This window comes from Larimichthys crocea, chromosome III (assembly GCF_000972845.2).
Source record: "Larimichthys crocea isolate SSNF chromosome III, L_crocea_2.0, whole genome shotgun sequence".
In the NCBI taxonomy this organism is placed as follows: Eukaryota; Metazoa; Chordata; class Actinopteri; family Sciaenidae; genus Larimichthys; species Larimichthys crocea.
In genome coordinates this window covers 25,710,291-25,723,976 of record NC_040013.1, presented here as the reverse complement: position 1 = coordinate 25,723,976, position 13,686 = coordinate 25,710,291, and the positions used below count along the sequence as shown (strand labels likewise).

The 13,686-nt window shown below is 40.2% G+C and overlaps 1 protein-coding gene across 2 annotated transcripts in view; it reads left to right on the top strand.

Moving 5' to 3' along the window:
* ptprz1b (protein tyrosine phosphatase receptor type Z1b) overlaps nucleotides 1-13,686 on the top strand; it is a 53,943-nt gene that overhangs the window by 7,936 nt on the left and 32,321 nt on the right. For both annotated transcript variants that reach the window (XM_027274492.1, XM_027274493.1), the window contains exon 2: nucleotides 12,783-12,851. In XM_027274492.1, the coding sequence (XP_027130293.1) occupies nucleotides 12,783-12,851 (69 nt within the window). The remainder of the gene's footprint in view (nucleotides 1-12,782; nucleotides 12,852-13,686) is intronic.

The following is a 13,686-nucleotide window of genomic DNA, read 5'->3' as shown; positions in this document are numbered from 1 at the left end:
ACATCAGCAATGAGTCAGGTCTTGGCAGCACCAAGACTTAAAACAAAGTTATCACAAGGAGAGGATTGCATACAAATAAGCTGTGTAACCTTTGGAAAACATATTATGAGCACATTGTGAATGATTCATTGCTGTACTTATACTTACATATCATCCTCGGCTTAAAGAGAAAATTCACCATGACAAGATATGGATATTTGTCCACAGGTGCCCATTCCTAAGTACAGTACAGTACTTAACTACAATTTCGAGGTACTTGTACTTTAATTCAGTGTTTCCATTTTCTGCTACCTTATACTGCATCGATGTATAATCGATGTACAAGCCTATCACTGGGATCTGTGTTAGATAAGTTAGATAAAGAAAAAACTTTATATACTGCCAGATAGCTCTGAATTTAACCCTAAGGATCAATAAAGTCATTAAATGAGCTGGAACGTTAAAGTGATGAACACAGTAATGCATCAGTAATTATAATCCAGTAGCATATATCATTCTGAAATGGGCCGGACTGCATAATGAGTACTTTAACTCAACGAGCTGAGTACTTCTTTCACCTCTTCACAGTAGTGAGCTCAACGCTCATTTCACACAGATTAAAATGAACAGGATAAAATGTTTTTGCTTTACCAAATGCTGAGTTTGACTGCAGACTTGACTTGCAGAACTCCTGTTCCACTTGCATTTCACATGTGTTTGCTATCTAATGTGCAACAGAAGTTATCATTAGCACAGCAATTGCATTTTGAACATCTGACTGGGGCAATAAACTTCAAAAAACTATTGATGAAGTGGTTAGAAAAAAGTTTTGAGACATGGTAATTGGTGAAATTCTTTATCTGAAACACCTTTTTGTAGAATAGCTGCATTTGAGCATTGTCCAGTGAAAATAAACCCTCTGAGCCTATTAAGTGCTGGCAATTTGTCCAGACCACAGGGAATGAATCCAATGACACTGCCCTGTAGTGACTCATTTAAAACTGTACAAGACAACTTCACATTGTGTAGTACGACGTGTCACGGAAGGATACAATAAGTCTGTTTGAAAGACTTGAAATGTGACCTGAGTAAACTGTGACCATGTCAAAGCTAATAGGTTTTTCTTCTTAAATCCAGCTTTGTCTGGATACATGGACAGTTTTGTTTTCAGATTCATGATGTTGATTTCCAACTTGTGTTCCACACTGACATCTGAAATAATGCTTTTCCTGTTGTACCTCTAATTGGTGACTTTATCTGAATCAACAAGGTTTCATTACACCAGCAATGAGCCAGTCAGACAGTAAGCAGGAGAGGTCTTTGAAGTTTACTGAGCTTCTCAAATGAAAGTCTCTTTTTCCTTTGAGCTTTGTTGTAGTCGAGGACCCGCTGTGAAAAACAGTCTGAATGAAAGTTAGACAGAGAAATGCAAAGTTAGTACTAGAAGTTACTTTACTTGAAGTGCTGACAAATATATTGTTCAGAGAATTGCTGAGAGTTCAAAGAGAGAAACAAATGAATCACAACTGAAACTCATTTCTCAAAGTAAAGCCTTCGTTTCCTGCAGAAAAAGTCAGCATTTCGTCACAGGGCTTTCATCTGATGATTCGCAGACAGGTTTGTTGTTTTAGGCAGCGATGAAGTAAAGTGAAAACCAAAACCAATTGGTTTGGTGAAAGTTAACGGAGGCTTGTCTATTGCTTTGTAAAGCGTGGAATTCAGAGACGAGCAGAGTGGAAGTTAACGGGATCTCGGCACAGGACGAACTTTCTTTTCCCAGTGAGGAAGTTCATTGGGGGACTGCCGCTGTGACCAATTGGTTGGTTGAAAGTTGATTAACCCCAACCCCCACCAGCCAACCACCCCCCTTAGTCACACACACATTTCAAAAGAAGTCTGTGGGTGGGTGCATAGAGTAGTCTCCCCTCCCAAATATACACACACATATATATTTATACACACATCGCACACTCACAACAACAGTACTTCAATGGGCATGTGAGTGTATATATATATACATGCATGCTTTTATTTTTGTAAGGGTTATATTTGCACGTCTGTGAGTGCATATGTCTCTGAATACAGTCTTTTTGTTATTATCCCTGTGTGTGTGTGTGTGTGTGTCTGCCAGACAAGTGAGGAATTGGGGCCGCGACCCCACACTGAAAGATAGAGAGAAGAAGGGATGGTTTTGTATCCATGGCGATAGGGAGAGTCAGAGCAGGAAGCTGACAGGAAGTCAGGGTGTTCCACGCGCCATCGGGGGCCCTTCCGTTGTCATGACGCTGTGAGCCGCTGTCATGGAAACTCCGCTGATTCAAGCTGAATGCTGATGGAAAACATGTCAACTAGATTCTTCAATGAAAGTATATCATCCACAGACACAGACTTGTGTGTGTAAAAGTTGAACTAAAACAAGGATGAATGAATCTGTATAATCAATATATAAACTGAATGAAACTTTTAATATTCAACAAACCTAGGACAGAAAATCCTACAGCAAAATAATTTATTCAAATCCTGTATGAAGCCAGTTGCCTTTATGATTTACTTTCTTCTTCTTTGTGTCCTTTTATGTTGTGCTGCTGATTAAAACAGCAGCAGACTTCAGGCTCTGCTCTCCTCGTTAAATAGTGATCAATGCTTTAGATACCAGAAAATCTCAGTCTTTTTTTTTTTTTTCTACCAGAAGCTGCTGTAGCAGTTTGTGGCCCTGCTACAGGATTATTAATCACACACACACACACAATGCTATTTCCGTCACTTCAGAGGACATTGCATTCATTTTCTGGAGACTTATCCTTCTGTAACCATAACCACTACTTAAACCAAGTCTTCACCCAAAAAGGACAAGGAAGAATTAAATTTGCTAAATACACTCACACACACAGACACACACACACACACACACAAACACACACACACACACACACACACACACAGTAGATTCACACTGAAGACATAAAAACTGTGAAATAACACATGGAATTATGTGGTAACTGCAAAAAGTGTTAACAAAGCAAAATATTTTTATATGTTAGATTCTTCAAAGCAGCCATCCATGAATGAGAAGGTGTGTTTGAACTTTTGACTGGTACTGTACACACCGTGCAGTATTTTCTCAATTTGTGCTGAGCAGATGGAAATGGTGCATCTCGCTGCTCTAACTAGGCAGGCAGATTAGTAGCAGACTGTGTTTTCTGCCTGTGTGTGTGTGTGTGTGTGTGTGTGTGTGTGTGTGTGTGTGTGTGTGTGTGTGTGGGTGGGTCCTAAATGTCATGTCACATCACACGCCTTACTGTTCACACATGATTTCAATTATCTTTTTTGATACTTGTGTTTTCACCTCATTTGTCAGAGACATCGATCTGTGCATGTCTGAATCCCTGCATGTGTGTGCGTGGACACATTTGTCATGTGTTTATGCAGGTCATTTATTCATAGCTTCTTGATTTGTCCTGCCTGCCTGATTCAATTTTTAGCCCCAAGCTAAGTTTTGAGGTCAGTCCCTGCAGGGTCTCTACCTCTCACGGTCCATCAAAAATATCTGTGCTCCAGGGTAAAATGTGGAAGAAACATGTTCATCCATCCCCCTAAATTCTGACTTTAACCCAAGCCTGTAATTGGACAGCTCTAAATAAATAAAATGTAGGTGCAACAGTTAAAAAAACAAGTCCAAAGAGAAATGAGAGATCTCTTGCCATTAATTGAACAAATATCTTAATCTTTAGCTTGTAAATTAATCTTCTTAGCATCTGTTATCATGCAAAATATAATCCGGAATTGATGAACTAGAAGTGTTTTGCAATTATACTCAGTTACACAGAGGTAAGGGGTTATTCAGTATTTATATTTTGAGTTCTGACAGCAATCTCGTGGAATCATATTTTATGAAAAATGACAAATACTCTCTTGTTTCAGCTTCTCTACTAGATTAATCTAGTAGTGTGGTTAGTGTATGTGTAACTGTCCCCAGCTTTACCTCTAAACAAAGACACATAATCTCAGTGTGTTATTCTGAAATTTGCCAAACCTTTTGACACGTAGAGACCCAGCAGAATCTGACCAGCGATCACTTTTCCATTGTCAGCATTTTTTTTTTTGCTTGAAGCTGAGCAGCGTTTTAAATAACAGAAGTGTTTGGTTTTATTAGAATTTTGTGGAGCCAAAAGGAGCTGCAAAGGAATCTGTGATACCCCATCTGGCTGCACATAGTGGGGCTGTTACCTGACACTGTATGAGTGTGTGTGTGTGAGTGTGTGTGTGTGTGTGTGTGTGTGTGTGTGTGTGTGTGCGTGTGTGTGCATGTGTGGACTTTTTAACCCCCCAGCTGTTCCAACTGTATTACCACCTCCGACACAGGGCCCCAAATTCTCACGGTCACCTCAAAACTGACTCCCTTTATCCCCACCAGAATAACTGGAGTCCAAGACACTCCACACACTATTACACACACCCACACAGGCGTGCACACACACACACACACACACACACACACACACACACACACGCACACAGATCCCAGTGATAGGCTTGTCTGATAAGGTTTTGTATTGCGGCTCTAATGCTGTTGTGTCCCTGTAGAACAATGCGGGGTTTGTGTAGCACTCAGAAACAATATCCTCAGTTTAATATGGAGCCTAATCTCATCAAGTCATAACCTGAGTCTGTGCTGGACTTCACTGTAAGGTTTCGTTCATTAAGCCAGACAGAGGAGCTGAATGGGAGACGTCTCGCATACTGCATCATTAGTAGCAGGGCACAGACGGACCATAAAAGATCCAGAGTCTGTGGACTAATTTGTGATTTTAAAGCTGTGTGAGACAAATTATCTATATATCATTACATATTCTATTATTTTACTTTTTGGATGATATTAAGAGAATGTTGTAGTCTTATTCCTTATCCAGATCCAACAAGAGCCACTATTTGGTTTGAGTACCTGCAGCATCTGTAGTTATAAAAGGCTACAAAAACATAATGAAAACACAGTTGTGCATAATATATTCCATTTCTGCCATGTTCTATGAATAGAGCCCCCTAAATCTGACACACTAGACCATTAAAATCTTCACTATCCTCTCTATCCATCTACTGTATATAAATCCTCTCTGCTTTGTTTTTGTGTAGCCATCTTGTTTACAGCTCTGTGCATGCTTCCTCATATAATCTGCAGCAGATCAGAAAGAGGCTGACAGAGTTAAAGATAAGGCAGCAGAAACCGTGAGACAGTGAATGAGAGAGAAGTCAAGCGTACTAATTTAACCAGCTGACACTCAACACAGCTGAGTGCTATATAAGTTATAGTGTGGCCCCTGGAGTTATGTGCCTGTATGTATGCATGTAGATGAGAGTGTATACGTGACACTGAGGTCAACAGGTGTCATGTTTTATGTGACACGGATGTCGTGTGCTCATCAGTTATGGCAGTCTCAGAGTCCTTTCACTTGGCGAAAGACAGTTAACAAAAGTTGTTTTAATTAAGTGTAGACTGTAGGAATGCTACGTGTTGATGGGCTTCATTTAAATACTGTCAGTTTTACAACCCTCAGCCATGTTGGAACGAAGACTGTGACTCAGGTTAGACTGGGTTTCCATATTGCCATGAGGGGTTGAATTGTGATGTCTCAATTTGGCTTTGGATGACCATGTTGGGTGGTCCACCGCTTACGATGGCTGGACAGAAATATCTCATCAACTATTGGATAGGTTGGACATGGTTGACGTTGGTGAATCACAGACTTTTCTTATGCCTTTTTTAGTGAAATGTCTTGACAATTTATGGATGGATTGCCATGAAATCTGGTGCAGCTATCACTGGTCGCCAGAGGATGTTGTATGAATGCTTTGTACAAGTGCTTTGTAAGCACAACCTCCATAACTGTAGTTTTTGCTGCATTAAACAAATATTTCCCTGCCTTGGCACTGAATCATCTGAAATCATAGTTTAATACTTAATGTTTAATGCTGAAGCCTCGTTCAGACTTAACCCTTCATAAGTGGGTAAGTTCACAGAACAGTACACTCATACTTTGACTCACACTTTGACTGTGGGTTGATCACACAGGCTTTGTGTCCCTGGAGCAACACAGGGTTTCATTTATTAGAACAACAGTAATCACATCTACTGTTAAAAATCAGTTTGTGTTGGTTTAAATGCAGCCGATGAAAGATTCCCTCATCGCAGGGATTCGGGCTAAATCAGCCCCAGGAGTCCTGTAATCCAACGCGGTGCTATTCATTAGTGTTCAGCTGGGACCGGCTCACTTATTTCAACACTAACAACATAGAGCCAGATTCAGTGAATACTCCCTGCAGCGACTCCATCCCAAAAAACTCCCATCTAGCGCTGATGCTGCATATATTTAAAGAAGAAATCTTTTTCAAACTAGTCCCTGTTAGACTTGAAATTGATGCAGTTTTAAATAGATCAAACACATGATCAAATTCATGCTCCAACTAGCTAGCTATATTTCGTTGCCCGTATTTGATTGAAAGCAGTAACTTCATGCCGCCTCCCTCTGGATTGTCGAAAGGTGTTCTAGGTAACATAAGAAAATTGGTAACTGAAGAAGTGCAATGGTCAAGGCCAAGTGGATACACCTAACAGTAAATGTCGACACTTCATCACAAAATAACTCCTGGAATGAGCAGAACATGATGGATTGATGCAAGACGATCTAAGGAGACACCCTAGCCTGTTGGGAGAGTGAAAGCAGGCAATTTCATGACCTTTGCCTTTGCGATTGATCTGGCGACACCTGTGGTTACTGTGATAACAGGAAGTGTGGCTTAATACCACAGCAGACATTCTCTGAGCAGCTATTTTGTCAGAGATACATTTAAGACCTCTTTTTCTCTGTCCAAAAAAATGCCAGACATGACCCAAAATCTAACGGGACTGCTTCACGATAAAAGCTGCCGTGCCTTTTGTCAGTTGAATGCTTTAATGGGCAATCACACTGAGATGAGTTACTGCTGCATTGCTGCATTGTCTTTTCCTTGTATTTTTTAGATGCACTTAAAAGTCAAAACTTCTCATCACTGTCACACTTGGGCTTAACTACTTTACCACTTCCTTCCTGTTTTTGATGCCTTTAGTTGGACAGCGTGTAATGCAGCCAATAGAGTTTCCTGTTAGTTATATATGGTCACCCAGTTATGCAAGCAGCCATGCTCCACAATGCTTTCTAGCTGCTTTGCCTGATGCACTTTGCCCAGGTGTTTTTGAAGCAGACCTGCATGTATTAATGGGTGTCTATGTGATTTTCCCTTTTAAATGTGAACTAATAGCAGAGGACGGGTTGGTTTGCATTAGCATGAACTAATTACAGGTCTGATGTGGCGTTTGGAGAGAGAACAGTAAACAGTGAGGCTGATACCATTAATATATCATGACAGACATTAACACAGCAGTAACACTGGCATGCATCATTTCCAGTGATGTGCAATTTAAAGGTGGGAAAGGTGGACTCTGCCAGTAATGTTAAATACTATACAGTGTATACAGAGAGGTAATTGCTGGATGTAAATTGTAAAAACAGATTTTATATTCAAATAAAATCTCAAAGATGATAGCTTTAAAACAGCTGTACTGATGTAAATTATTGGAAATGTACATTTCATTTTCAAAAAAATGCACATTTCATTTTAGAAAATAAAATAATGTAACTCGAAGTAATCCCATTACCACCTCAGGAAGGTCAGCAATTATATTTTAGTGTAATTCACAATCTGGGTTTGCATTATGTCAGTCAAACCCTTGAACTTCTCACTCTGTGTTTAATGTTTATAAGATCAATCCTCTGCTATGATAGGAATTTTAACATCCTCCTGATTGACAAGTGAGAACTAATGATCTTCACTTCTGCATTGCCTCAACATGTTTTGGTCATATTACATGTTTATGAGTGGTGCTCTTTTAATAAATGATCCTCAGTGACTGACACTTCAGTACGAGAGGAGCTTGTAGTTGGAGTATCAGGTGTCTGGCTGACACACATCCTCATCTGGCTTTTCATTTCGCTTCATTATTCTGCCCCACACCGACAGCCGTGCAGTCCTACTCACTCATGCCAACACACAGAACAGAGTTCAAATTGGGCTGAAGCGCAGTTATATTACAAATTGGAGTGGAAATCAGAAATTCACTCCATCAGTTTTTGCATTTGGTTTTCACTTCCCGTGATACAGGTGTTGAAAATGAGCTGTATAAATGTGTGACAATGAAGTGGAGCATGTCTGTTGACCTTTCCTATATGAATAACACCATCCATAGAAACGTCTTGTTGGAACCGCAGTCACATAACCCTTTAATGTCAGGTCTCTAGTTCCTCCTGGGAAATGATAAATCAGATAGAGTTCAGATGGGTGGAATAATACAGTGATTCAGCTGTGAGCTTCATGCATGGCCAGCCTGTAGCCATGAAGCCCCAGCACTATCTGCTGTGCTCCTAAAGCTGAGCACCGGTGTCTTTCTGCTCCTGGCTGTTCACCTGTGCAGCACTGTCTCATCCCCTCATTCCTCTGCTGCCTCCAGTGACTGACAGCTACTGTATCTCTGTGTCTCTTTAGCTCTTACAATACCATTAACTCACCACTGCTTAGTGAAGTGTATGACCCGAAACGTCCATCAAAACCAAGTGGCTGCTATTACATCTCTCCAAAAACCATGTAACAGTGTTATCTTCTTGTGAAGCACGTGTCGAAAAAGCCACAGAAATAGTTCACAAACGGCAGTTAACTTTTCACTGATTTATTATTTCTGCACTGCCTATAAACATGAAATGATAAGCTGTAATTGAAGAAAGATATCTGATGAGCAAGTTGTTAATATTTTGTGATTTTTAAAGCAACCAGTCAGACTAAGATAAGACTTTAATGATCCCGCTACAGGGAAATTAAAAAAATCAAAGATATACTCAAAATAGGACAAAATAGCAAATAAAAGATCATACTGTATAACATAAGATAATAGTAAATATAATTAAAACAGTAAAAAGTAATTAAACAGTGCTACATGGAGTCACGCTGGTGTTAAAGAGTGTGACAGCTGTTGGAATGAAAGACCTGTGGTAGTTCTTCTTACATGGTGGGAGTAGCAGTGTTCATGATGGATGTCAGCTATATGTCAGCTATATGTCAGCTATATGTATATATATATAGATAGAATAGAATATATAATATATATATATATATAAAGCCACCTTCATATTCTCATATTCCTCTTCAGCCACCTTTATGTATTTTCATTAAATTAAGGTGCTCAGAGGTGTAATCCATCACTGCAGAAAAACTGACTTGGCCAGCTCTTCCCTGTGAGTGCAGCCTCACTTAGATGTCTCATAGTCACATCAAGATGCATCAGCCTGAATAAAGGGCGACTGTCGGTCCATCAGCTTTTGTGCCCTTTGCTTTCATAAATCAGGGCAAATCAAGTGAGGCCACGAGACACTGACTGCATGGGGAGAAAATACGTTTGACATACATTTATTATGGATCTCAAAATGTGTTTGGTACATTTGAATACATCTCAAATGCATTTTTAATGCAGTTCCACGCTCTGATGATCAAGTTCTCATGCACGTTACATTCTAAATCCATTTTCAGTAGTTTGGTTTTTCCGATTTTAGGTCAGAATATTCCAAGTACTTTCCCTTTGCAAATGGAAATTCTGTCTAATAAGCTGCCAGAAACCACATTGAAACAACAAGTGATCCTTGGGGTGTATTGTGTGAAAATGTATGTGTGTGTGTGTGTTGTGTGGTATGCCAAGGGCAAATTAGATTAAAATCCCTCAGTGTGATGTTAATGAACCATTATTGGCGCTACAACCCCACAGTCGTCTCTATTCTTCACTCTTTCCTTTTTGCTTGCTTTCATTTGTTTCCCTCGTCAGTTTCTCCTCCTGTGCGCTAACATGAATATAATTATTTAATGCACTGGATGGCGGTCTGAAGGACACTGGCAAACAAGGCTGTAAATAAACTGCTATGTTTATTGTTATTTTCAAGGATGTACTGGAGACCTTTGGGCATTTTCTTGTGATGGTCTATATCTTTCTGTTTTTTTGTCTCATCACATTTTCTTTTTGTAAAAAAGTTTCTTCTCTTTATTCTTTCTTCAGTCCTTCTCTCTTTTCACCATCCACTTATATTACACAGACATGAAAGATGATCGCAGGCTGCATGTGCTCAGGTCAGTCTGCTCAGCCCATAATTGTCTACACTGTATAATATATTGGTCCAGTATTTGTCATTTCTTTCAGTGCAGTGTGGCACAATGTAGGACTCTGATCACGTGTTCCACACTCAATCTTATCATTTCTCATTTGTAGTACTTATATTTTCCACTTCATTTCATATTTTTTCTTTTAAGGACTATTCCCAAGGTCAAGAATCAGCTTCATCTAATGGTGAAGAAGCATCACAAAGAAATATTACTTATAATTCATTTTAAGGTTGAAGAATTGAGTCCCTGCTTAGACTTTTAAAGACCTTTTTGATTCTCAGGTCTGTTTTAAGCTCTTCCTCCAGCCAGTTAACACAGACCCCCAAAGGCAGAAATGAAAGAAAAGATTTTTTTTACTTTTAGCATCAGTCTCCGTGGGGAAAGAAGCAAGAGTGAGATAAAAAAAAAGTGTAAAGTACAACATGAAATCCCCCCCGTGGCTGCATCAGTCTCATCGGGGTTTGTTGAATATTCATTGATGCAGAGGATTTTATAGCTGATACACAAGAGATGCACACACTGGGTTGCATGTCACACAATTGATAAAACTATATGAACAAGTGCATGTTGTCCCAGTGTTTTAATCCGGCTGCTGTACACAGTAAACAATAGGATTATACAGTGTTCATCTGGGCCACATGGACAGACCTAATGTCGTCGTTATGGTGGTATTTGCTCATGACCTAAATCTGATTCCACACGGCTTTCATCTTCCTGGAAACGAGGTTTTTGGTTTTCTCAGTGCGCAGTGAAAGATCAAAAAATAAATGTATTGTTTTATTTTTTATTTATTCATGTGTTTGTATTCTGTGATGAGTTCTGATATTGTAATATGCGGTAGTCTGTATCTGTCTGATGCTGTAATCCTCTCTATATAAAGGGTAGCTCAGCAGCAGGCTTCGACACATTGTGCGATGTGCTGTTTGTGCTTGGCTGCACAAGTTTTGATCACATGAATCTGATTGTGTCTTAAGTGCTGCTGTCAGTACCCGTGCTCGGCCCCTGATGGGCTGCTAAAACTCCTGAAACATGAACCGCATGTTTTTAGTATGTGTCAGCTTAATGGAAGTGAAATCTCGGCAGAGTGTGTTAATGTTGCGATTTTTGTACTTTTCCCACCAGCAACACTTCATAATGTTGCTGACATTATCCATCTGACATTAGTTCACTGTTCAGCTGCGAATGAAATGTTCAGAACAGTGCTTTTAAAAGTCAGAGCCTGCCCTCAGACGAAGGCTGGACAAAGTCCTGTAGTCGACTTGACTGAAGCTTTGCTCAATTTCTGGATGCCTGTGGGATCATTACTATCCTGTTAAATCCCACTCAACATTTGAGCCAAGAAAGCCTAATATTGCTGTTTGACATAACTTCAGATCACATTTAGGCTGCTCTGTGTGATCATTAATGTTTTTATCCTTCCATTCATTTAGAATGAAAGACTGGGAAGAGCTGCTTTTCACTTTGAAAATTCCTGAATAGGAAAATATACTGGTGTGGCTATGTCACATACACCAGGTGTATGTTTTAATATACAGATTTCATGGATTTGTTGTTATCAGTTCACATGTTGACCATTTAAAAAGAGAAGTGACTCATTCCTGTTATAGCATGAGCAGGAAGAGTGGAACAGAGAGAGAGATTTATAGAAACAGAAAGAGAGACTTCAATAGAGATAGCATATGTAAAAGAGAGAAGTGCATTTTTGTGTGTTTGCGCACGTGTGTGTGTTATACAGTGTCCTCAGATGTCATGGGGCTCGAGAGGAGGGCTCGAGAGGGACACAGAGCTATTAGTGAAGGTACAGGTAGTACGGTATGAGCATCCGTTAGGCAGGGAGCACTCACACAGATACACACACTGAATCCTCCAACTGTGACTTCATACATCATTGTCTCCTCTGCTGTCCCTGTGTGAAAATTACTACCATAAAATAGATAGCTGTGTCTGCGTGTGTGTGTGTGTTGATAAAACTGATGTTAATGGCGATGCAGTTCCTTCCTGCACCCTAAGTGGTCCACTGTATAGTGATAACTGTGATATCGGTACCCTGTGTGTCTATTAGTGAGACCAAAGGTTAGTGTTCTGCCGTTGCTTCACCTCGGCCACCTGTGTGTGTGTTGCATCATTTTCCAACCTATGAAAAAAAAAACGCTCATAGGTGCTGCGTGGCTGTAGAAGGAGTCAAGTCACTTCATGCGCAGCAGCAGCAGCAGCTGACAGAATGGCCAGAATGGTCCAATTAAAATCAAAGTGGGTAAGATGGCAGCCTGTTGTCAGTGTTGCTGTTCTTATCCAGGGCAACTCAAGATTGGCTCTTAGCACAGATAACTTGGTGACATCACATATTTGGCACGGCGTCGGGACATTTTCCTCTCTTATTGAATGAAGTCTATTTCCAGGCAGGCTGTGTCGCTATGAAATGCATCCGGTGAATGACAGAAAAAGCCACTCATCGTGAGGCAAAGTTACACAGCAGCTGGTTTGCGGCTTCACCTGTCGGTCTCTACATTTGTGTGTGTTCTTTCAAATGCAAAGTGACACTAATAGCCTTTCTCTCTTTCTCTCTGCTGTAGTTGTGGCAGCAGAGCCGCTGGTCCGAGGCCTGAGGAAACTCCCAGAAGATATCGACTGGTCGTACTCAGGTCAGTATGAGCCCTTTTTTTGACTGTCGTGTGTGCAGCAGGAGCGCTCTACCACAAAGATGACAGAGATTCACAGAGATCTGAGGTGTTTTCTATCTATTGTGGGTCACATAGTGCATCTTACAGGTATTCACTGACTAACAGTGTAATTCAGCCAGTCAGATCTAAAGCTAAGTACAATTTTTATTGTTAGAAAATGTTCTTCAAACATACTTTTCTACATCAATAATAAAGGAGCAATACAGTGGTCCCTCGTTTATCGCGGGGGACACGCTCTAAAAATAAAGTTTTACAATTATTGTACATGTTTTAAGGCCGTAAAACCCCTAACCACACACTTTTATACACATTTTTACACGCATTTTGTACAGTACTCCCTTAACTCCCTGTACAGATTGTAAAACCCTCTGAGGCAAATGTACTTTGTGACTTTGGGCTATACAAATAAAATTGATTTGATTTGATTTGATTTGATTTGATTTAATTAATCAGGACGCAGAACACATGTGCGGTTCTCCCTTAGCCAATCAGGATGCAGAACACAATGCGCGTTCATACTGTACAGTACGCTGTAAAAAAAGCATGCAAAATTACACTTAAAAAATCCGTGAAACAGCGAGTCCGCGAAAAGTGAACCGCGATATAGCGAGGGACGACTGTACAACACAAGTGTACTAACCACAGGAGCTGTTTCTGAGTTCTTAAAGGACTTGATTGTTCAAACATAAGTCATTGACAGGATGTTGCACTTGGAAAGCCCCAGACATCGGGTTGCCCTCTGCTTGTCTCTGCTTGTCACATCACACACACACACACAGACATGGTCAGTATGAAC